A 25,920-nucleotide genomic window follows, 5' to 3' on the forward strand; every position below is an offset into this window, starting at 1 on the left:
TGTTGTGGCTCAGTGGGTTAAGAACCTGACTAGTATCCATGAAGATGCATGTTCTATCCCTGGCCTCCCTCTGTGGGTTAAGGATCTGGCATTGCCACAAGTTGCAGCATAGATTGCAGATGCGGCTTAGAGCTGGCATTGCTACTGTTGTGGCATAGGTCAACAGCTGCAGCTCCGAATTGACACCCAGCCTGGTAACTTCCATATGCCATGGGTGCAACCTTAAAAAAAAAAAAATAAAAGAGAGAGAGAGAGAGAGAAAGAGAGGGGTCTGAACTTCTTTTTCTATGACTCTGACCCAGTGCTGTGCTCTCAGGCAGGACAGATGGTGTCCTCTGCCATGGACTGGACTGGAAACCCTCATGCCCCAAGGTCAGCCTCTTTTCACCTCTGGTGCAGCCTCATCCCACAATAAAATACATCCCCTTCACTTTCCTCCCATCCCCAAGAATGAGTCAGCACTGGGCAGGGGAAAAGTGACACTGAATTCTCTTTCAGAGCAGCAGAGAGCTCAGCAGGGAGCCAAGGAGCGGGTGGAGAAACCTGCGCCTGCCTCCTCAGGCTGGGAATTCACAGACTGCCAAAAAGGAGGAAGAGCAAGAGATGTCATTCCAGAGCCCGTCTCTTTGGAGGATCACGCAATCCTCCCCTGAACCATGGTCATTCGGCTCATTACTCTTCCAGTTGCTGTAGGTCATCCTTCCTCCCGTTACATACATAAACTGGCCTTCGGTCACCTCATCTGTGATGCCCAGGAAGGCAACGTCGGGGGCCATGTCCTGGATGGCTTTGTTCTCCTCAGCATTCTTAGGGGTGGCCACGGTGGCCTGAAGCTCAGCACACAGAGTCTTCACTTTGGAAAAAGGCATCATTTCACCATTGGTCACATAGAGCTTCTTCCTAGACTTTTTGCCCAAGGAGAAGGTTTGCACTGAAATCACAAAAAATAGATGAGGTTGATTTGGCTTGGAGCCCAGCCTAGGATAGTAGATGAAAAAGCCCTGCTCTGGGAACTCAAGAGTCTGAGGTTGAGCCCTGTGCTCCACCACTTCTGGGCAGGTCCTAGTAAGAGAGCCTCCTCAGGTGGACAGCACATCCCTGGCAGCAAGCCGGGGCTCTCCTGGGATTTCCCATCCTTATGACAAATATCTGTTAAAAACTGTCCCAGTACAGGTGGACAGAGGGAAATGTGCTCAGGTTCCATTGCCAGGTTTGGGTCCTGGGATGAGAAAGGCATGGACGGCCATCTGAGGACAGTGGATGCTGAGGAAGGAGCAGAGATTCCCAAGACAGCAGACCTCCGTGCCACCCTCCCCCCCACCTCCCAAGTGTGTGCTGTTGAATGAATACACTATGCTTCCTGGACCTACTTTTTTTCGCCTGTGAATAAAATTGGCTTAATACCCACAAGTAGGGATGGCAAGAGGATTGAATGATACCATATTATGAGAAAATGCCAACCTAGGAGTTCCTGTCGTGGCTCAGTGGTTAACAAATCTGACTAGGAACCACAAGGTTGCAGGTTTTATCCCTGGCCTCACTCAGTGGGTTAAGGATCCAGTGTTGCCGAGAACTGGGGTGTAGGTCACAGACGTGGGTCGGATCCTGCGTTGCTGTGGTTCTGGTGGAGGCCGGCAGCTGTAGCTCTGATTAGACCCCTAGCCTGGGAATGTCCATATGCAGCAGGTGCGGCCCTAGAAAAAGGCAAAAAGACAAAAAAAAAAAGAAAAGAAAAAAAAGAAAATGCCAACCCAGGCCTGGTATATGAAAAGTGGTCACAAAAACTAGTTCTTTTCCACCCGTCCCAAAACCTAGGGCACTCTGGAGGAAAAAAGTAGGAGCCAAGAACACATCAGGGGCAGAAAAAAAGCTTACACTTTTTGACATGATCCAGTTCTGATTTCAGGATCCTTATCTGTCCCTCTAAGTTTGCCAGCTTAGCCTCAACACCTAGAAAGCAATAGGGAGAAGGGTTTTTATTGAGAAGAAGACCCTAAATTAGAGAGCAGGGTATCATGGAAAACAAACAAAAAAAGACTAGCTTACTGAAAAGTGTGTTTATTCTAGAAAAATAGGAAGCCAACAAGAAGCAAAAGGGAAAAAAACTGTAATCCTGCCCTTTTAGATATACTTAGTAACTATTATAAACTATAATTCTGGAAATAATAAAAAAATAACTTATAAATGATGGCTCTGGGTCCTTTTCTTCACATACTGCTTAAGTACTGCAATATTATAATTTTTTTATAAGAAAGGACCCAACTAGAGTTCCCTTGTGGTGTAGCAGGTTAAGGATCTGGTGTTGCCACTGCTGCAGCTCAGGTCACTGTTGTGGCACAGTTTCGATCCCTGGCCTGAGAACTTCCATGTACTGTGCACAGAACCAAAAAAAGATTAAAAAAAAAAAAAGAAGAAGAGAAAAAAGGAAAGACCCAACTATTTATTCCCGTTTTGAAAATTTTTCTTAATCTTGTTTTCATTTTTATTCCAAGCAAACTCTTTAATATTTTGATGAGCCAATGGACTATATTAGTAAAAGCTCATCCTTTCGGTTTTGTTGTTGCTGAACTTACAGAACTCTGAATTAAGTTGCTATGATGTTCCCCATCATCCAGGGGACCTTTGAGGCCAACATTTTTCATGCCACTCTTGTGACAACAGATGTACACCAACAGCAGAGAGGACCGGTTTCCCCCGTGGCAGCCTGGAACCACTCACTGAACTGTCTCTGCTAAAGATAAGCTAAGGCATGTGGCCTACAGGCCTGTTGAGGGAGCGGCCAGTGGGGTGTGGGTCAGTCCCCAGGTACTGTGGGAATCCCCTCAGGCCCCCGAGGAGCTGAGAGGGTCAAGGATACTAGGTGGGAAGCAGAGCTGAGCATCTCCCATGCAGGCAGCAGGACAAAGGCCACCTCCCCCAATCCCTGAAGTTCCCAGGGCCCTGGGTCCCCTCAGCCCACACCACATGCTAGAGTGAACTCCTCACCTGAAGTGTCTCCAGGGTCTCCTTTCTGGCCCTTTGGTCCCAGAGGCCCAGTCTCCCCAATATTTCCTGGAGGTCCCATTTTCCCTGGAGGGCCCTGTGAGCCTCTGAACCCTGGCCCTGTTGGAAGAGGAAGGAAAGGCGACCCAGGAACCATCACTCATTCTCTTTCTCCAAAGTCTCAATACTTCATTCCCATTGAGCCCAAGAAACTGTCCGTCAACTAGTGGTGATGCAAAGAAGGAAGAGCCTCCTGCATCCCAGGGGATGGCCTGTCCTAAGGGCCAGCTCCCTACATAGGCAAGACACCCCTTCTATAAGGACAACTGCACATCACCCATTCTTGTGTGGAAATGAGGGATCCTGGGGACCCAGGGATGCATCTTTATTGTGTAGAGAATGACCCTTTACAGAAATTATTCTGAGTGAAGTCTCATCCATCATAATGAAAGGAGAGTTTGTCACACCTCTGTGCTAGACCCCTTAGAGAGAAGGGTCTCCTGTTGGGGTTAAAGAGATAAGAAGTCAGAGGAGCCTATGGGAGTTCTCACTGTGGCTCAGGGGCTGGGGTAAGAACCCGACTAGCATCCATAAGTATGTGGGTTTGCTCCCTGGCCGCACTCAGTGGGTTAAGGATCCAAGTTGCAGATGCTGCTCTGATCCTGCATTGCTGTGGATGTGGCGTAGGCCGGCAGCTGTAGCTCCAATTTGACCTCTAGCCTGGGAACTTCCATATGCTGCAGGTACAGCCCTAAAAAGCAAAAAACAAAAAAAAAGTCAGAGCAGCTTCTCCTATACCTGGTTCTCCCTTTTCTCCTTTGGGTCCATCTCGCCCATCTCTGCCTGGGGTGCCATTGGTGACCGGGATGCCACAGGTAATCACTGAGCAGGTCTTCTGAGCATCCTCACAGGTTTTTATTTCTGAGTAGGATGCTGTCACCACACACAGAAGGAGGACAGGAAGTGATGAAAACAGGAGCATGGTCCTTACCTTAGAGTGGAGAAAGTCAAAGAAAATAAATCCATCCCACTTTGCTTAGTCAATATTTGCTACCATCTCTGATGTGTTGGACCCTGTGCTCAGGGCAGCCGACACAGAGGGGACGATCACAACCCTTGGCTCTGAGTCACTGCCAGGCTACTAAGGAGACGGACAGGTAAAATGTATTAGAGTTAGATCAGCACTGAAAAAAATATAGATGCCAGAGTCATATAATAGGGGCCCATTTTCTCTGGGGCTCTCAGGCTCTGTGGGTACAAGACTTAGTGGGTTAGGCAGCCCCATGCACAAGAGCTCACAGTGTCTGGAAGTGACAAACAAGCCCTGTGCCTGATGGCCTGGCAAAGAGAACTCATGCTTGTGTGAGCTTTGGCTGCTCTTTTTCTCAACTCCCTTTATTGAAATCCAAGGGAGCCTAAATTTCCCTCTCCTCCCCTTCCTATGGACCCTAAAGCCAGACAAATTATAGCAAGTGACCCAAGGTCCCACAAGGCCCATTTCTTGGTGGGAACTGTTTTATAACATCCATTGTATAATTTCACATAAAAATCCATTTTACACTCCAGGGCCCCAACTACCCTCCAAACCACGGCCTTTACTCCAACAGTCTGTCAATCAACTTGTCTAATAAAGTCTCTACCATGTGATAAGCATTTGCTGGGACTCAGAACCCAGAGTGCCTGGAGGTATGGCTCTGACCCTGGGAATGGGATCTTCTGTGGTCATAGATCCTGGCTAGTTGAGTCTTAGATTTGCCTCCTTCCTTTGAAGTTTTCCACCGAGAGGCCATTTTTTTCCAGCCAGAACCCAGGCTCTAACACTTGTTCACCCAGGGCCTGGCAGGGTCATCTCATTCTTCTTCTCCTGGAAGGTTCTCTATGTGCTTCCCAGTTGCCTCTCCAGCCCTGTGCTCCCATCCGGTCATCAGAATCCCATCTAGTTTGCTCAAGAGGGCCCCCTTCCAGGAAGCCTTTGCAGCCCAGCCCCCAAGGGCCTCTCCCTCTGCTCCTCTCTGGCCTCTAATCCCAGCATCTCTGACCTTGCTGCATAAGGACTATATCTGCCTCTGCCTACCCTGGCCTGTCATCTCCTTTAACCCTTCCCTTCCCAGGACTCAGGGAGAAGCAGCAAGTTAGAAGGGAAATTTTTTGATCATATTGTTCTCCTTCTTTCCTATTTCTGTCTTTTTTAACCTCCCTTGATTTTGCTGGAGTCCAAAGCCAGGGCTAAACATGTTGCTGGCATATACACCCCCACTTCATTCTTCCCTTTGGTTGAAAAGGCTATGTTTCAGTTTGCAGATGGACAGGTGGATCCAGGAAAGGTTCAAGGCCACAGGTCAGAGGGAGACAGAGGCCCTCAGTGGGCCTGACAACCCCACCGCAGCCCCTGCCTGGGACTCACCGGGATCAAGTCAAGTAGCCAGACTCCTGACCCAGGGCTGCACCTCTGTCCTTCAGAGATGACTTATGAGGGCCTCCTCAGAGCATGGAAGCTATGGCAAGGAAGTTGGTCCTCCAGCCTAGGCTTCTGGCAGATGTCTCGGCAATGTCAGCCCCAATTAATCTGGTGACCAGGGAGCCTGCTGGACTGGTCTTCAACCCCAGATTAATAAACAACCATCCTGGGCAGTTCTCCAGGGCTGCTGGTGGGGTCTCCAGCTTAGCACTGGGCAGCTCTCTACTGTGAGCCCCCAAACTCCTCCTTCAATGGCTCCTGACTCTGCCTCTCGACTCTCTGACCCTCCAGAATTGTAGAGTTTCAGATCACAGTTCAGAATCACAGAAGATAGTTCTTTCCAAAGAATGTTTATTTTCTGAAGAGATGTGCACGGACATCCTACTGAACAAACATATGCTCGTGTGCGTGCATGCACACGTGCACACACATACACGTACAGGGACACACCCACACTTACAGGGACACACCGCTGTATCAGGTGAGGACATGTCCCTCCTTCTTTGCATAATTGTTGTCATTGAGATTTCAGCTTAAATATCACTTCTGGAGAAAGGGCTTTCCCTAACTACTCTATCACAAAATTATAATGCTGTTTTTTTTTTAGCTGCCTATGATTCACCCCTATGTAAAATTGTCTTATGTCTTTGGTCACATATTTATTGACCATCCCACTCCTTCAGAATAGGGACTCCAGGAGTTCCTGCTGTGGCATGGTAGGTTAAGTGACTAGTGGTTTAGGTTGCTACAGAGGCCCAGTGCAGTGGATTAAAGGATCCAGCATTGCCACGGGTACAGCGTAGGTTTACTGCAGCTTGGATTCAGTCCCTGGCCTGGGAACTTCCACATACTGCAAATGCAGCCATTAAAAAAAAAAAAAAAAAAAAAAAAGACAAGAATTTCAGCAACTTTACCAGAACAGGGATATAACATCCCACCTAGAAGAGGGCTTGGAAATGAAATCAGGGCTCAAAAAAAAAAAAAAAAAAAAAAAAAGAAAAGAAAAAAGAAAAAAAATTATGGAACAAAGGAATCCTCCAGCATCATGTCCCCAAACCACCTTGACTTCCCTCCAGCTTGAGCTACTTTCAACACCCTCTTTCACAGTGCTTTTACTTTTCTAGCACAGGCGATGCATTTGATTCACTTCCTTGTCTCCAGGGTACAACCCAACCTGGGCGCACCAGGAGGATCCCTTGAGAGAGTAAGGAGAGAAGCAGAGACCGTGAGTGGGGCAGATACCAGATCAGCCCATGGCTCCTCCAGGCCTGAGTTTCCAGGGGTGTCTGGTCCTTATCTCCAGATTCCAATGAAGTGGCCTTTTTCAAGTTCCTGAGGTAACTTTTGGTTCCTGCCTTCCCAAAACTTACACCCATTCTTTGAAACACTTAGTCTCACCAAACAACTCTAGAGGTTTGCTTTTTCCCTGGTGGGAAGCAGGGGTGGGGCAACTTCCCTTTACTCTGCCTTATGATTGGGGTTTCGGCTCCTCAAGGGTCATCAGCCCTTGGGTACTCAAGTCACCATACCCTGTTTGGCAAGCCTCCCAGATTCCTGTTATAAAGGAACCTGCCAGGCACTGAGAGGGGCCCATTGCAAAGAAGACCCCTCTCAGGGCTGTTTCCTGATGCCGTCCATACAACTTGAAAGGCCCATAGGCTCAGAAGACAAAGAACACTCAAACCATAATGGCAAATGAGCAGATCTTCCAGAAAGGTGGAAATCTGGAACTGAGGAATGCGCATAAAACCAGGACCCTATATATCCCACAGACTTAGAGGAAGGGTGGCTTTGGAAGAAGGGAGAGTATAGAACAGAGGAAGGAGGGGTGTGCACTGTGAGCAAAGGGACAATAAGAAGTACTTGATTCTAGGAGTTCACTGTGGTACAAAGGAAACATATCTGACTAGTATCCATGAGGATGCAGGTTCAATTCCTGGCCTTGCTCAGTGGGTTGGGGATCCAGCATTGCTGTGAGCTGTGGTATAGGTTGCAGATGCAGCTTGGATCCCAACTTGCTGTGGCTGTGGTATAGGCCAGCAGCTGAAGCTCTGATTCAACCCCTAGCCTGGGAACTTGCATATGCCTCAGGCAGGGCCCTAAAAAGCAAAAAAAAAAAAAAGTACTTGACTCTGGTGGGAAAAAAGACCCTCCCTCGAGAAGATATTTCCCTAATTCTGTCCTCTCATAGATCTGGGGTTTGAATTTATGCTTATTAGTATTACTTTGCTATGATTACTATTATTATTGAATTTTGCCCTTTATGCCAGGATGAAAAATTGGTTTTTTTTTTTTCTAGTGTCCCAGCTCATTACAGCCTAGTGGACCATGGGGTTGCAAAAGCAATGGAGGATCTTACCCTTAACCCAGGCACCTCAGGATTTTCTCAGATGGAGATCAGGTAAATTTGAGTTCATTTTGTAAAAACTACCTCAGAGCAAGGAGTAAGTAGAGTGAAAAATGACTGATATAAGACTTAAAAATAGGCCTCCAGGGCCTACCATCTCTACACAATAGATAAGTTGATAGTTTTAAAAGGACAGTATATTGAGTTACTGTTGTGGCTCACCAGGTTAAGAACCTGATATATTATTCATGAGGATGCAGGTTCAATGCCTGGCTTCACTCAGTAGGTTAAGGATTCATCATTGCTGTGACTGCGGTGTAGGCCTGCAGCTCCAATTTGACCCCTAGGCCAGAAACTTCCATATGCTGCAGGTGTGACAATAAAAAGAAAAAAAAAAAAGAAAAAGTATAAATAAGGAATAATAAACAAGGAAGGAACAAATAAAAAACAGTAAAACTAATGAACTAGAATATGAAAATAACTATAGAGCTATTGATAAAATTAAAAAAAAAAGGTTTTTTACCAAAAAAATCTTGGCAAATGTAACCATGGTAATTCATTTTCTGATTTTTCATGTCTAATCACAGATATATATCCACGCCCTTTGTCACAGTATTTTACAGAGCCTCCCACTAGAGTATGTGACGTAAATCCCCAACCCCTTTGATATATGGCTTGGCTGTGGGACCGTGAGCAGACACCAGGGGAACAGTAGCTTTAAATGCACTTATAGCTTTACATGTTGAAAAACTATGTCCCTAGTAGCTATAATATCGGAATAATTAAATGATGTGAAGCAAACATAACCCCCCTTGAAAGCTTGAAGTAAAAAACAGCTATTCAAATCCAGTCATGCATCAGTGGCTAATAGCACAATCCCTGGAATTTGACTTCTTATATTCATAGCCCATGTCTGCCATGAACTGGTTGTGTGATCTTTGGAAAATCACTTGAACCTTAATGTGTCTCAATGGTCTTATTTGTAAATTGAGCATAATAATAGCATCTACATAATAGGGTTAATGAGGACTGCATGTGTTAATAGAAGTATAGTGCCTAGCAAGAAGTGTGACAAGAGTGGAGTTCCCGTTGTGGTACAGCAGAAACAAATCCGACTAGGAACCATGAAGTTTCGGGTTCAATCCCTGGCCTCCCACGTGGGTTAGGGATCCGGCATTGCCATGAGTTGTGGTGTAGGTCACAGGCACGGCTTGGATCTGGTGTTGCTGTGGCCGCGGTGTAGGCCGGCAGCTGCAGCTCCAATTCGACCCCTAGCCTGGGAATCTCCATATGCTGCGAGTGACATGTTGATATTGATATTGACAGCTCCTGAGAAACTCCATCCAAGTGGAGGAAATCCACATTTCCCCAGAACACTCCTGCTCACAGTTCTGTTCTCCCCTTTTTACATCTCTCCATGCCTCAGCAAGCTCAGGCCCTCTGCTGGCTCAGCACTTTAGCAATTTTAGAACAGAAGATGATCCCCCACTCCTGCCTTAGGTGACTTAACTGGGGAAGGCAAAGTAATGTGGGCATCCCTATTTGTAAAGGTTAGGATAGGACAGTCCCCTCCTCATCTCACTAGGAGAGGAGAGGAAGGGATAATAGTACAAATGTCACCCAAGATAGGTCAGTTTGCTTTCCCCTCTTTAGTTTCCTTATACTGACAGCAGAATGGGAATTACGAAATGCTCCTGTTGAACAGCCCTCTCTTTGTAGGTTCCATGGTGGGGTGCCTGGAACCCCCTGGAATCATTAAAAGATGAGTCACCTAGAGCCTCTTGATCTCACCCATGGGCTCTAGGTGCCAAGGAACAGGCAATGACTCAACCCATATTTGACATTCGTTTGATGTTAATAGCCTAAAGCAAATGTAAAAAACCAACCAACCAACCAACCAACAAAAAAACCCCAGATAAATAAACAAATAAAAAAACACTGATAAAATTCAATACACATTCAGGATGAAAATGAATAGAGGAAAAGGAGGGAACTTCTCTGCCTTGATAAAAGGTATTAGAAACCTGGAAGTTCCCATCTGGCATAGTAGAATAAGGATCCAGTGTGGCCACAGCTGTGGCACAGGCTGCAGCTGTGAGTGGGTTCAACTGCTGGCCTGAGAACTTCCACACGCTTTTTTTTTTTTTCATTGCCACTGGGGGGGGGGAGGAAAGAAGGAAACATAAAAGGAGCAACATTTTCAATGGAAAAATTTTGAAAATGTTTCCATTATACATGCAATGCCCCCAAAAGATATCATTTATAACTGTCTTCTCCAATATATAGGGTCTCCTGGACCCTATAGAAAGATAAGAATGAGATATAAGAAATACAAATATCATAAGGAAGAGGGAAAATTTCTGTCATTTATAAATATAACCATATAATTATAAAAGAGAGAATCAATTATATTAGAAATATTAAGGGGAAAATGATAATCCAAAGTGATGGTTGGATAAAAGATCAACTAAAAATAGGGAGTTCCCATTGTGGCACAGCGGAAACAAACACAACTAGGAACCATGAGGTCGTGGTTTCAATCCCCCTGTCCTCTCTCAGTGGGTTAAGGATCTGGCGTTGCTGTCAGCTGTGGTGTAGATCACAGATATGGCTCAGATCTGGCGTTGCTGTGGCTCTGGCATTGGCTGGCAGCTGTAGCTCTGATTAGACCCCTAGCCTAGGAACCTCCATGTGCCATGGGTATGGCCCTAAAAGTACAAAAGACCAAAAAAAAAAAAAAAAAGATCAACTAAAAACAAATCAGTACTTCTCTTATAAATTAGCAATAATTAACTTAAAATGTAATAAAAATAACATGGTAACAATAGTTACCAATAATAACACCATAAACATAAACCTAGTGAGAAATGAGAGGACAACCATTTTCAGGGGCTTAGACTGTTCATCTATAAAATAGGGAAAATACTTTTTTGACTTTTAGGAAGACTCAATAACTTGTGTGCTGGGCCCTAAGCACATGTGGCAGGGTAACCAGATTAAAAAAATTTTTTCACTTTTATAAAAGAATGAGAAATATGTCTGCTCAATCCCATCAAGTTTTGGGGGTTGTGATCCAGAGCTTTCTCTTGCCCCCACCAAAGAAGCATATGCAGTGAGGGAGAGCATTAGAAGAGGTGCAGGTGGGAGAAGTGGGGAGTTTTCTGGTGATGGGACATACATGTGGTTGCCGTCACCAGCAAATAGGGACATGATTTGATTCCCACACAGCCTTGGAGCATGGGGGCCATGGTTCCATTCCATGCAGACCTGAGTGGCTCACAGAGCCCAGAATGCCACACTGTTGGGTTATGGAAAATATCCAGGGGGCTGGATGGAGAATTGGAGGCATGGTGTCATGACACACAAATGGACCATGTAGACTTAGGTCAAGTTATCTTTATGTCAGCCATCAACACTGATGCTCATTTGTTCTTCAGACATTTTCTCTAACTCCCCACCTGCCCCTACAACCTGAGGATGGGAGCAAGGGTGCCCCTTCCACCCAACAAAGAAAGCTTAACCTGAGATTGAACTTCCATCTTTCAGGTAAGTAGGAACTCAGAGACAGAGTTACCTTGATTTCTACAAACTCAGAAATGTGATGTTTCTTGAAAACAAAGCAATAGAAACTCATGTTAACACATGCATGATTTATTACACTTGAATCATCTCCATTCAGTGAGAGGGTGGGGTGGTTATGAGCATAAGCTTTGAGTCCAGGTGGATGGGTTTGAAACCAGCCTCTGCCACTTGCTGCATATAATAAAACTCAAAACATTTAACTTTTTTTTTCTAAGTTCAGTATCCCCATATAAAAAAATGGGGAAAATAATGCTCATCCATTGGTACTGTGTGAAGATTCAGTAATATTTTATAAGATGTCTTAAAAGTGCTTGTCAAGGTGCTCGATATATAGTATGTGTTTAGTAGATAATGATGTGGTGAATGCTGTGAACACTTCCCTGAAAGTCCAAAGTGGTGGGGAGTCATGAAGTCACTGGGGTAATGGCCAAGGTTGGGGGTAAGATCTTCCCTAGAGGAAGGCTGGCTGCTTTTAGTTCAGGGAGTTGAGCTGGCACCCCAAGACTCAAGGAAGTGGATAATACATGCTAATCACTAGGGGTGGGGTGGCCTCTACCTTGCTCAGGCATGACCTGGACCTCTGACCTCATGAAGAGCCCGCACAGATGTGCCCCCACAGACCTCAGGCTGCCAGATGATCCCAAATGTACCCTCAGCCCCACACATCTGGCATGTCCCAGAAGCCTATCTGACTATCACTATGCTTGGCCAGAACTGCCAAATCTCTTTAACGCTGGGCAGGCAGTGGGCTGCAGAGAAAGAGTAGAGGGAGCCAGGAAGCAGGCACCCTCTGTGTGATTTCTGAAGAAACTTCCATCCCAGGACTTCACTGTTGCCATCTATAAATGAAGGACTTGGACAAGAACAGGAAGAAAGGGCAACGTTAGAGTGGCTGCTTAGAGTGCAGTGGAAGGAAAGGGTTCCAGAGGAGTCAGACTGATTAGTGATCATGGGGGAGGAGTCAGGGCCCAGCTGGGAGTGAAGTGGCCAAGAATGCCTCCAACTCTGATAGCCACAAAGGAGTTCCAGCATCTCATAGACCAAAGAGATCCCCAGGATGGAGGCTGAAAGGCAAGGCAGGACCCTATCCATCCTGTGGCCTGGCAACTGCTCAAAACTCACATATGGCCAGTCGGTACTGCTGGCAGTTCCTGTCATTCCACTGGCCATCTGTGTACATCTCCACACACTTCTCTTTGCCCCGACCCCTGGGTTCCCCTGGGTACCAGTTGGTGTAATTCACAGGGGTTCCATCCAAGTAGAAGAAGTCTCCAGCAGTGGGGCCCTCAACCAGGCCGAGGTAAGCATAAGTGTTGTGTTTCTTCACAATGCTTGCAATGGCCTCATTCTCCTCTGGACTCCTTGGGGCAGCGATGCGTCCACCTGCTCTGGCACACAACTCTCTAATGACATCAAAAGCGACTGACTGCCCATTGGTGGAGAAGACCTTCTCTCCCACTGCCAGCATGAACTCCTGGAAACTGAGGACTGAGGGCAGAGAAATCAGATCAGGCAATGTTGTCTCCAAGTCCCTTTCCTTCCTTTTATGCTGTCTTTCTGTTCTCTCCAACCTTTTCATCTCTGCCTCTCTCTCTGTCTTCCCTCCCTTTTCCAACCCTAGTCTTAATTCCCTACTATGTTCTCATCATTCTACTCATTCATTCATCCATTTATTAATCACTTACTGTCTATTATGTGCCAGAAACTCTGTGATTTCCTGGGATTCAACAGACAGCAATATAAGCAGGGGCCTTGCTTCCCCAGGATTTAGGGAGTTAATCCACATCTACTTGTCTCCTCTGGGCTATTTAAAAACTCTGGAAAAGGATGTCCATGTCCTCACCTGTCTGTCAAGTCTCTAGATTCTGGAACCTGGGGCTGGGGATGAGGGGAACCTATGGGAGACCCCCCTGCCCTATAAGACCCCAAGTGGTCCCCTTACCACCCATGGACTGCAGGATTTGATGTCTGATCTCATGGAGTGCGCTCTGGAGCTCCTCATCTAGATGAGCCGGAAGCCCTGTAAAGAGATCCCCACTAAGATGAGCAGCAGACCAACAACAACCCCCGCTTGCTGCCAAGCAGGCGTGAGGCCAAGGGCAAGCCTGGCATTCTGCCCTTCACTTATCTATAGCCACTGCCCAGGCCACAGTCAACACAGAGCGTGTTCCCATACTCCCTACACACTTGTCCTTTAACATGGCCTTGCACCTGCCCAGCCCCCTCCCTGATCATCTTTCCTGCTGTGTCCTTTCACTAATCTGTCCACTTCTGTGGGGTTTTCTGGTTTCTGGGCAGCAACCTCCCTGCCCCCAACTGTCCATTAAGGGGAAGCATGATTCTTCACTCTCCTGATGGACCTTGGTTATGGCTCAGAGCTTCAGGGATCCCCTCTGCATGCAGGGTTCCCAATTACATCATCTCTCTGGTCCTTCGTCCACATAACTCTGTACACCCTTCAGAATGTCCCAGTGCCTGAGTCCTAGGAGGTGCCTCCTCCATTCTCACTGCTGTCCAGTTTCCCACACCCGACCCCCTGTGTCTCCCCATCAACGGCTGTGATGTGTGGAGCACTTCCAACACCCACCCACCCCTGTGCTGTGGCCCATAATCCAGACACCTCTGATGGCTCTTCTCAACCTCACAGTCCCTTGTTCAGGCTGAACAATATGCCCTTTGGGGACCTGCATGGTTTTGTCTGACGCTTCATCATCCCTCATGTACTGACTGCATGGGCACAGGGTCCAAGTTGCCTCTGCCCACTTCCCCAACCCACTCACCTGGAGGGCCCCTCTCACCAGGTTCTCCCTTTTCTCCACGCTCCCCAGGGAGTCCAGGAGCTCCAATCATCCCATCTTGTCCAGGGGGGCCGGCCATCCCTCCAGGAGGGCCCATGGGGCCTGCAGAGAGAAGGGATGAGGAGGGGTGGTATCTGTCACCCACATTGGGTTGAAGCTGATATGACTGGACCTCCCTTATCAGCCAGGCTGACTCACCTGTCACTCCATGGGCACCATGAGGATGAACCCTCCAGGGCTGCTCTAGTCTAAGGGCCCCAGGAAACTCCCACCATCCAGGTGACACTGGGGCCCAGCCTGGAGCCCTGGACAGATGGTCCTCCTGAAAACAGGTCACTGTCCCTCAGCTCTCCCTCAGTACCTGGAGGTCCAGGGTCTCCTTTGATTCCATCTCTCCCATCCCTTCCTGGAAGCCCATGGGATCCAGGAGTGCCTGGGATGCCAGGGCTTGCAAGACAAACTTCTTTCACATCGCACTCGAGGCCGGAAACTGCCAGCAACAAGAAGGTGAGGGCCAAAGGCCACCGCAGCATGGCGCCCGCCTTAGCAGCTTTTCCTGCAGGAGGGAAGGGCCATTGCCCATCTGAAGCATTTGTAAAGGTCTCCCCTTGTCAAGATTCAGGCACACAACAGAGCCTGAGGGCCAAGGCAAGTACAGACAGGAGCCCTGGAAAGGCCCAAACTATCCTTGGAAACTCCCAGCATCATCTGGTATCTAACACAGTCTCATGCCCCAATGCTCTGGACAGAGGTGATATGGTACATGTGCAGGTGAGGAGTTACAGAGTAAAGAGTTCTGGGGTGTCAGAGGACCTGGGTTCTAATGGAGTCCCTATTTGTTCCTTGCTGTGTGATCATGGGAAACTCACTTCACCTCTCTTGGCTTCAGCTGAAACTTCTGCCCTGGAGGCAATCCTGATCTTCCCTTCCCCAGGCAGTTGAGAGGAAGGATGTGGTCACTCACTCACTCCATCCATCCCTCATACTCTCAGCTACCCTACTTCTAAGTTCTAAGGGGTCACAATCCTGAGGATGAGCAGAGATGACCAGGGCCCATGGCTTGGCCACTCCACATTAGTCAATGATAGGGAGTCCTCGCTTCTCTGCTGGGGGGGGGGAGGGTCCCTTTCTCCTTGGCAGGCTGTTTGTCCCCTTGCCTCCACCCCACAGGCCCTGCTGAGCCCCCAGGGAATGGACCTGGCCCAGGAACGCAGTAAAGTATAAAGATATTTGCAAGCCCCTCTTCCTGCACCCATAGTTAGGATTCTGAGAAACAACTCCCAGTGGTGCACAGGGAGAACCCCTCCCACCCCCAGCCTAACCCTTAGTTAAGCCTGTGGCTGCTGGGCTGGTTCACAATGCTTGCAACCCTGGGGAAAACCCAGGGGATGGGGCTAGACTCACCCACACGAACAGAGCCTCTGCGGTTCTCTGCCTCCAGGTCAGGGTGGGGAGGTAGACAGCATCATTTATACTGATGGAGGCTACCGGGTTTCTCTCCACCCCAGAGAGGCTCCTGTCACAAGGGCCTCTACCTCCAGAGGGCCAAGCAGGAAGCTGCTATCTGGTTTGCCCAGTACACTTCCTCATAGTGCACTCAGACTGGAGGGGCACTTAGGAAACCCACTAATGAGAAATTCCAGGTCAGTAAGAAGGGAAATTTCCCATGGACTGGAGGTCACCCACTCTCCCCACATCCAGTTTCCCCAGAAGTGAAGGTTGAGAGCACTTACACAGTACCCAATGGAGGCACGTGGCAAAGGGAGCCCTCTCCCACCGGGGCCTTGGCCCCTGGTCCTGGCTGGTGACACATTTACAGCCCCAGGCTCACTATTCCCCAAAAGCCCACCAGCAGGAGAGAAGGTAGCAGGGCTGGACTCTTTCTTAGGGGAGCAAAGAGGCAGATCAGTGATGTACAGTGATGCCTCCTGGGGCCATTCTAGCCCCAGAGCCTCTTTGGCTCTTGGAATCCTCTCCACGTGGTTCCAAACCATGCAGAGGTCATGTCTCAGGCCAAGGGGTAGGCTGGTTGTGTTGGATGTGGCTCACCTCGGAGCCCCTCCAGCTCCTGCTTCTCTGGTGCCTGCAGCTAAATTGATGGGCACATGGTTCACAGGCACAGATGATCCCTTTGTGGGTTCCCCATTCCTCTGCTCTGGCAGGTTCAACGAGGCTTGAAGGGCACAGGAGGGCAGTAGTTTCTGTCTTGGGCCATGGTGATTTCTTTAGGTAGCGGAACAACGTGTGAAGCCTTAATTGATGAGATTCCCATTCAAACCCCTTGAGGAGGAGGAAATGTAACACAGGGATGGTGACAGTGTGGAGCCGAGACAGGAAAGAATCACCATGCTTACCCTAAGTGGTTGGAGAAATCTTGTGATCCTCAGGGCGAGGGTGAGCTCAGTTAGTGGACCCCCTCTCCTGGGACCAGGGAGCCATCAGAGCCAGTTGCCTTGCTGCCACCTGTCACGTCCCCTGCAACTCTGCCAAGCACAGGTTGGGGCAAGTTGAGGAGCAGTTCCATCCCAAGGACTGCAACTTGGCTTGGAGGGAGTACCATTTTGCAGGGCAGTCTTTGAAGGGTTGAGGCAGGGGTCGGGAGGTGGAGGTAGGCAGCCTGGAGGTCTAGGTTGGTGGGGAAGGGTGTGAGCTTAAGAGTCAGACACATTTGATACAAAATTTGGAGCTGCTACTCATTATCCATGTGGCCTTGGTCAGGTTATATTACTTTTTGAACCATGCTTTTCTTTTTTTTTTTCACTATTATTTTGAATCAATATCAAACTTACAGGAAAGATGCAGGTGTGGTACAAATTTTCTCCTGAGCCTATAAGAGTACATTGCCAACACAATATTCCATCACTTTAAGACTTCAATTTGTATTTCATACAAAGATGTTTCCCCATATAACCACAATATGACCTTCAAAAATCAAAAAATTAGGAGTTCCCGTCGTGGCGCAGGGGTTAACGAATCCGACTAGGAACCATGAGGTTGCGGGTTCGGTCCCTGCCCTTGCTCAGTGGGTTAACGATCCGGCGTTGCCGTGAGCTGTGGTGTAGGTTGCAGACGCGGCTCGGATCCAGCGTTGCTGTGTCTCTGGCATAGGCTGGTGACTACAGCTCCGATTCGACCCCTAGCCCGGGAACCTCCATATGCCGTGGGAGCGGCCCAAAGAAATAGCAAAAAGACAAAAAAAAAAAAAAAAAATCAAGAAATTAGCACTGGTACAGACTTTTTTCGTTAAAAAGTGAAAGAATATCATGGGGTATTTTAGGTAATCGGCTAGGTCATTTAACTTATTTAAGTCACTCATGTAGCTTGATGCCAATATATAAAAGTGTGTCACACAAAATTAATAAAATGGCTAATTTATTACCTGGCCTTACCTCTTTCTTCATCCCGTGTTCCAGCCCTCTCCCTTCTGCATCTCCTAAGAGGATGCTCCAAGTTCACCATACTAAGCGGTGCTTTCCGTGGTCTCTCTCTTGCTTTGATGATGATTTTTCTCTTGTCTGGAGAGTTCTGGCTGCCTTTTCTGCCACAAAAAGAGGAGAGAGAGGGATGTTATACAACATTTGTCTTTGTGTCTGACATATCTCACTTAGCGTAATGTCTTCAAACTTTGTCCATATTGTCACAAATGGCAGGATTTCCTTTTTTTCCTCTCATGGCTGAATCTTATTCCACTGTGTGTATATACCACATCTTCTTGATCCATTCATGTATTGACAGATATGCAGGCTGTTTCCATACTTGACTATTGTGCCATGAACATGGGAGTGCAGGTATCTCTTTGACAACCTGTTTTTATTTCCTTTGGATATAAACCCAGAAATGGGATGGCTGAATTATATGGTAGTTTTATTTTAAAATTTTTGAGGAAACTCCATACTGCTTCCCATACTGACTGGGCCAGTTTACCACTTTATGATCCCACCAACAGTGCACAAGGGAATAATTTTTTAATGTAAACATGCAATATTTGAGACATACTTATAATAAAAAATTATTCATTACCTGAAATTCTGGTGTAACTGGGCATCTTATATTTCATCTGTCAACCCTACCTGCAGGGACTTGGTCCAGCAGAAGCTTTAGGTGAGGCAGGAGAGACCTCCTTCAGCTTACTGTCATCTTATGGGTTTAGTTGGGACCATACTGTCAGACTTGATGATGTGGGGCTCAGATATGGATGAAGAGCCTTCCTGAGCTCTGTGTGGCTGATGAGCAAGGGCTGAAGCAGAATGTATGGGCATCGATGAGGCTGGCATAAAAAACAAACCCCAGCTCTCCCCAAAGAGGCAGAGAACATGCAGGAGCCAGGGGTAAGAATGCTCAGGATTTGCCTAATGCCCTGCCTCCACTTGGACTAGAGCGAGTCTCCCAAGGGAGTTTCCATGGTTACATTGGGAGGGCAGCAAGGTAAGACCCAATAGGACAGAGCCAAGGAAAGGTCCAGGCTTGACTGGAGTGCCTGACCTGGGATGAGGGTCCATCAAAGCAGGGATGTTGACCATGAGCAGAGGCTTCTTGCAGAGGCTAAGCATCTTTCTCTGGGACAGTGGGCTCCAGACACCTTGGAAACCACACCTGCAAAGCCCAGAAAGAAGACGCCAGCCAGGGCTCAAGCTCTTGGCTGCGTTCAGGAGGCTTCCCAGTGGAGGCAAATCCAAGCTCAACCAATGGGAGGGGCAGGCAGATGGTAGGCTTAACCCCTGGAAGGGTTAAGAGCGAGGAGGCTGGGGTTACACCACTACTCACCTCCCCACGAAAGAAGCAAGATGTGTGGCACCCTGATTCCAGCCTGAGGGAGTTGCAGAAACCATCTGCCACCTGAACCGTAACGAGACAGTCAATGGCCTGCGAGCTTCCTCATGGAGGATGTTTCAGCTTAGCCCCAGCACATCCCAGGATCAAGGAAGCCCTGGTCTTCAGACTTGGACATGCACATTAGCATGTGCTCTGAACAGTCACAGCTCTTCCCCTGGGAGGAATTTCAGTCTCAGGACAACATGGGACTCTTTATGCTTCCTGCTTCATGGAACCACCATCCTCTGATCTGGTTGATTCTAGCCTTGTGTCTATACTGGAATTGAAGGGATCCCACCCTGCATCGCCCCATTCCTCCCCCACTAACATTTCACCTGAGGCTCCCACTGTCCTCCGAGAATGTCTGCACCCACCATGGCAACTTGTGACTCTCCGTGTCAGCCTTGGCTCCTCCTGGCTCACCCTGGAACCCAGCCCAAGAGCACTGTGGAGTCAGCTAGGTTTCCACAGAACTCTCTAAAGAGGCTTGTTCTCCCTGGTCCTGTGGCCTGGACATGTTCCATTCCCTGGTGTACACTGCCCTTCTGTGAGTCCTCTTACACTCCCAGGAATTTGATTTTTGGGGGTGCAGTTTTAGTTTTTTGTTTTTTTATGCACTTGTGGCATACGGAGGTTTCCAGGCTAGGGGTTAAATTGGAGCCACAGGTGCTGGCCTACACCACAGCCACAGCAATGCCAGATCCTTAACCCAATGAATGAGGCCAGGGATCGAACCTGGAACCTCATGGTTCCTAGTTGGATTCGTTTCCCCTGTGCCACAACAGGAACTCCTTTTTTTTTTTTTTTTTTAGGGCTTGGGATACAATTTTAAAAGATACTGTGTTTTTGTATTCATTTTCTAATATTTCATTGTTAGTATACAGAAATGCAACTGATTTCTGAATGTTAATCTTATATCCTGCTACTTTGCTGATCAGTTCGTTGATCAGTTCGATTAGTTTTGGGGTTGAGTCCTTAGGGTTTTCTATATATAGTATCATGTCATCAGCATACAGTGACAATTTTACCTCTTCTATTCCAATTTGGATACCTTTTATTTCTTTTATTTGTCTGATTGCTGTGGCTAGGACTTCTAATACTATGTGGAATAACAGTGGTGAGGGTGGGCATCCTTGTCTTTTTCCAGATTTTAGTCGGAAGGCTTTCAGCTTTTCCCCATTGAGTATTATATTTGCTGTGGCTTTGTCATAAGTGGCTTTTATTACGTTAAGGTATGTTCCCTCTAAACCCACTTTGGTAAGAGTTTTTTTTTTTTTTAAATCATGGATTTGGACTTTGTCATATGCTTTTTCTGCATCTATTGAGATGACCATGTGGTTCCTGACTTTTCTTTTATTAATGTGGTGTATGATGTTGATTGATTTGTGTATGTTGAACCATCCTTGTACACCTGGGATGAATCCCACTTGGTCGTGGTGTATCATCTTTTTTATATGTTGTTTGATTTGGTTGGCTAAAATTTTGTTGAGAATTTTTGCATCTATATTCATCAAAGATATGGGCCTACAGTTTTTTTTTTTTTTTTTTTTGGTGGTATCTTTATCTGGTTTTGGAATTAGGGTGGTGGTGGCATCATAGAATGTCTTTGGGAGTGTCCCTTCTTCTTCAACATTTTGAAAGAGTTTAAGGAGGATGGGCACCAGATCCTCTTTATATGTTTGGCAGAATTCGCCTGTGAAGCCATCTGGTCCTAGACTTTTATTTGTAAGGAGTGTTTTTATGACATATTCATTTCTAATGATCAGTCTGTTCAGTTGATCTATTTCTTCTTGATTCAGTTTTGGCAGGCTGTAAATCTCTAGAAAGTTTTCCATTTCTTATAGGTGGTCAAATTTGTTGGCATACAATTGTTCATAGTATTCTCTTATGGTTTTTTTTTTTTTTTGTATTTCTGCAGTATCCATTGTGATTTCTCCTTTTTCATTTCTTATTTTATTTGGGTTTTTTCTCTCTTCTTCTTGGTGAGTCTGGCCAGGGGGTTGTCAATTTTGTTTACCTTTTCAAAGAACCAGCTCTTGGTTTTTGTTGATTTTTTCCATTGTGTTTTTAATCTTTATTTTATTGATTTCTTCTTTGATCTTTATGATTTCCTTCCTTCTGGCTGACTTTAGGTTTTGTTTGTTCTTCTTTTTCTAATTCATTTAGGTGGTGGGTTAAGTTGTCAATTTGAGATTTCTCTTCTTTTTTGAGGAAGGCCTTTATTGCTATGAATTTCCCTCTGAGCACTACTTTTGGGACATCCCATAGATTTTGAGTGGCTGTGTCTTCATTGTCATTTGTATCAAGGTATTTTTTAATTTCCTTCTTGATTTCCTCATTGACCCATTGGTGTTTTTTGTTTGTTTTGTTTTTTGCTTTTTTTTTTTTTTTTAGTAGCATGTTGTTCAGTCCTGTGGTTAATTTCTACTTTCATGCCATTGTGGTCAGAGAAGTCCTCTTACATTTAATTAACCTCAGATTACAGCAAGAATCCATCAATCCATTTATCCTAGACTTTTAAAAACATTTTGAGGGACCAAAGTCTCTCAGTATTCAGGCCTGTGATGCTTGTCCCCAGTGATCCGGGATGTTGGAGTGATGTCCCCTCAAGCCACACTGTGGGCCTAAGACTGGCTAAGATCTGGGTCTCATTATCCAAAAGACCTCAATGTCCAAGAAGAGAGGATGTTCTCTGACACTTAGAGCTTAAAGTGTCTCAAGAATGGGGCAGAGGCGGTCTCAGCACTGCCCAGCCTGTTCCCTGAAGGACAGCCAGAGCACAGGCTGGTTGACCTCACTGGACGGAAGTGATAATAAAAGAGGACAATTCAGGAGTTCCTGTTGTGGCTCAGTGGGTTAAGGCTCCTGCGTTGCCATAAGCTGTGGTGTAGATCACAGATAGGGCTCAGATCCTGCATAGCTGTGGCTGTGGTGTAGGCCTCAGCTGCAGCTCCAATTGAATCCCTAGTCCAGGAACAGCCCTAAAAGGAAAGGGGGAAAAAAAAAAAGAGAGAGAGAGAGGACAACCCAGGTAGCTCCTGGCAGCATGACCAATGTGAGGAAAATTTGTTCCTTGCTGGTGGCGTCCCACATCTGCAAACAGCCAGCAGCTTGCCACACACCAGCCCCATATTTCCTGCCACGGGCATCATTCCTAACTCTAGGATCGTCTTCTGAAACAACCCCCTGGTGTGTCGCTGCTGTCCACTCATATAGCACAGGGTCTGTTGAGTGGGGACTGGATTGTTTTTCACTAACCTAGGAGAAACTGACTATGAAAAAATAAAGACCCCAGCTTCAAATCAACATGAATCTAAATCAACTTTGACCAAACATATCTTGGTTTACTGGGAGATGGTGTTAACATAAAAATTATGACCATGTGTACAAATATAAAAAATGGAACTTGTGCTTCTTATACAGCCTGAGCCATAGGAATTCAGTCCTCTGAAACCTAGCCCAACCCCACCCTCCACCAGTGCTGGAACTCTCCTAAGCTGCATAGCTGTGCCCTGACTCAAGACCAGAGGCACATTCTGGGCAATGGACCCAACACAGCCTTAGGCCAGGAGCCAGGCCTACAGGGACTTTCAGAGAGGGCAGAGCCTTCAGAAGTACAAATATTGCAGGTGATCGCCACACAGGCCAGGCACTGGCCACTAGCCATGTCTGCTTCCACCACAAAGCCTTATCCAGTGGTACTGCCCTATAGAGGCTCTGTCTGTCCACAGCCCTGCAGACATCCAGAAGACAAACAAGGAATCTACGTGAGATCCTTACCCAGCATCCAGCCTGGTCAAAGACCAATAGGGGCACTGAAGGAAGAGGAGATAGAGCCTCTGCCAATGAAATGTAGAAGAGTAACCTGAGGATAAAGATCAGGATAAATATGAATCAGGGAAGGGAGCAGTGGACCAATCCACAGAGATTCACAAGGATCCAGAGAGGACTGAGGGACCAGCAGAGAGCCATCCTACAGCATTTCATGTCCAGCCCCAGAGAACCAGATTGGGAGAGACACGTGAGAGGAATAGAGGGGCCCAAGGGGGGAAGGAGACCCAGGGTGGTACATGTCACAAAAGACCGGGGTGGGAATGGTGGTGGAGTTGTGGCAAGAGAGTGTCCATATCATTGACACAAACTCTGCTGTTTCTGCCTCAGGCTCTTATGACTCCCCTAGTTCCCAGCTGTGCCCCAACGCCTGGCTCACTGCAGGGTGGGGGATGGCGCCTTGGGGCAGGGTCTTCAGTGTCCTTGATCAGGAGTTCCCACTCCCTTCTAATGTCCACCTGAGAGCACAAAGGTTTTATGGCATCGGTGTCCCCTGTGGTTTCCTGAGGAACCTGAGGGTCATTCTCTCACGTGCACAATCCTTCGCCCTGAGAACAGTGCTCCCTCAAAAAAAAGCACTCACTCCCTAGGACAAGGAGTACATGCACATAAAGACCTGAGAAACCTGGCCAGACAGGAACATTTGCCTCAACTGGACTGTTCTGTTCTAGAGAGATGGAATGTTGAGAAAAAGAGTTCCGACCTCTCAGAACAGCTGCTGTACCTATGGAGAGGGTTGGTGGTTCCTGGGCTTTGGGCCTCATCATTTCCAGTGGAACCCACAAGAGGGAGCCCATCCTCCATCCCACAGGGAATGTATGGGGTCAGCTCTGCCCTCTGGTGGCTGCATGAAAAACTGCAGTCAAATGGGGGGATGTGCAAGCAAAACTTCACTCATCGCCTTCCACATTCATCCACTCCACCTTCCACATTCATCCATTCCATCCATCCTATTTGTATCAGGTGCCATGAAAGGTCCTGACTTAATCCTCTTAGGCCCTGGGCTCTATCCATGAGGATTCTCCCTTGCTTCCCCCTGACCTAGTCTGATGGAGACATAGCCCTTGGGCACATCACTTTGTCAGGGCTTTTCTTGCTAATTGTCCCATCCCTCCTTGTCCACAGAGGCTGGCTTGCTGCTGGTTCCCAGAGAAAGCTGATATGAACCACTGTGCATTCCTGAGCCCCTGCTGGGTACCTTTACATCTACTAGATTCCTCTCAGGCTCACTAGAAGAGAGAGCCAACCTTTATTTTATTATAACAGAGAAAACTGAGGCTTAATGAGACTCCATAACTTACCAGAGGTGGCACGTCCTGCAAGTTCTAGAGCCTGGCTTGAATTTTCTTCCGTCTGATCCCAGAGCATCTTAGGCATGGTTTCCCTGAAGATCCAGTGCGTTCTTTGCCCACAGTGCCCTTGGCCATGGCTCAGGTCCTAGACAGGCTCCTTTTGGACAGTCACTCAGCCAGGTGGATCTCATTCAAGCCTCAGGTGCCAGGACTGCTTACCATACCACCCAGATATTATAGCCTTCCTCTTTGCCCAGAATCTGTATCCAGCCCTGGACTTGCTTGGTCCTGGCCCAGCTGGACTGCCTGGCACAGCAACTCATACCCCAGCCTCCAGTCTCAAGGTTGCAGATGCCTCAAGGCTTAGCATAGGCTGCCCCAAGGCCCTCAGCAGGTGCACTGCACAGCTGGTGGTGCCATGGGGGCAGATTCTTGAATCTAGATGAAAAAAAAAGCCCTAGAGGGGTAGAACAGAGCTGAGAATCCCAGCCTCTACCCACCTCCTGCGGCACCAAGTAACTGAGCTCAGCCCAGCCCTAGCCAGGGCCCTGACAACCAGAGAACAGCAGCCCCCCAGGCCCCTCATTCCATACACCCGCTCTCTATGCCATCAGCACAGCACAGCACAGCCATTCTTTAATCCACCACCATTTATGGAGACCATGACAGCACCTCCACTGCTCTCATCACTGAAGCAGTGATGATATTTCTCATGTCTCTGGTAGTTAAACTCCTACCAGATAATAGCTGTTTAAGAAATAGTGAATTGTGGAGTTCCCTGGTGGCTTATTGGTTAAGGATTTGGTGTTGTCAATGCTGTAGCTTGGGTTCAATCCCTGGCCCAGGAACTTCTGCATGCTGCAGGTGAAGCCGAAACAAAACAAAACAACAACAACAAAAACACAGTTAATTGGGTCTACTGAACAGCAAGATCCTACTATATACATCTGAATCACTTTGCTCTGTAGCAGAAACACAACATTGTAAATCAACTATACAATAAAATATATTTTCAAAAAAGAATGAATTGTCATCAACTTAAACTCCTTATATGTTCTAGAAATTAAAATATAATGAGAATCATTTTAAAAACCACTACTTCCTAAATACTATCCAGAAGTTTATAAAAATACCGCTGAGATACAATGTGAGAAAAAGTAAACCATTTATGTAAAGACGGTTAAGTTAAAAAAAATAGACAATTCAAAAATACATCGGCGCAAAGGTGAGTTATTCTCTTTTTGATGACAGTCAATCTGACAAGACTGAGGTGATATCCCACTGTGGTTCTGATTTGTATTTCCCCAATGATTACCTATTGAGCATCTTTTCATGTACCTGTTGGCCATCTGTATGTCTTCTTTGGAAAGAAGGTCTTATGCTCATTTTTAAATTGAGCTGTTTTTTGATATTAAGCTGTAAGAGCTCCCTTCTGGCCTGCGAAGTTTATGCAGAAAAATCAGCTGATAGTCTTACAGGAGTGCCCTTGTATATGACTCTTTTTTTCTTGCTGCCTTTAAAATTCTATTTAACTTTTGCCATTTTAGTTATCTCGGTATGTCTTGATGTGAGTCTTTTTGGGTTCATCTTATCTGGGACCCTCTGTGCTCTCTGTACCTAGAAATCTGTTTCTTTCTTCAGTTTGGGGAAATTTTCTGCCATGATTTCACCAAATACATTCTCTACCCCTTTCCCTCTCTCTTCTTCTGGGGCACTTTTAATGGAGGGTGGAAAACACCCTTGCCATTCCTGAGCCTTTACACATTATTGTTCTCCTCTCTTGTCTATAGCTTCCTTAAGGAGAGCTTAACATTACTG

The 25,920-nt window shown here is 46.9% G+C and overlaps 2 protein-coding genes across 3 annotated transcripts; both read right to left on the reverse strand.

Annotated features, from left to right (window-relative positions):
- Nucleotides 477-5,419, reverse strand: MBL1 (mannan-binding lectin (A)). The gene is given in 5 exon segments (NM_001007194.3): nucleotides 477-931; nucleotides 1,876-1,950; nucleotides 2,986-3,102; nucleotides 3,781-3,973; nucleotides 5,387-5,419. Coding segments are annotated over 4 exon segments (750 nt in total). The 5' UTR covers nucleotides 3,965-3,973; nucleotides 5,387-5,419; the 3' UTR covers nucleotides 477-557.
- On the reverse strand, nucleotides 11,423-15,638 carry SFTPA1 (surfactant protein A1). Of its 2 annotated transcripts, NM_214265.1 has the most exon segments (7): nucleotides 12,345-12,748; nucleotides 12,751-12,783; nucleotides 12,785-12,857; nucleotides 13,312-13,389; nucleotides 14,150-14,269; nucleotides 14,529-14,723; nucleotides 15,572-15,593. In NM_214265.1, coding segments are annotated over 6 exon segments (744 nt in total). In that variant the 5' UTR covers nucleotides 14,701-14,723; nucleotides 15,572-15,593; the 3' UTR covers nucleotides 12,345-12,480.

This window comes from Sus scrofa, chromosome 14 (genome assembly GCF_000003025.6).
Source record: "Sus scrofa isolate TJ Tabasco breed Duroc chromosome 14, Sscrofa11.1, whole genome shotgun sequence".
NCBI classification, from domain to species: Eukaryota; Metazoa; Chordata; class Mammalia; order Artiodactyla; family Suidae; genus Sus; species Sus scrofa.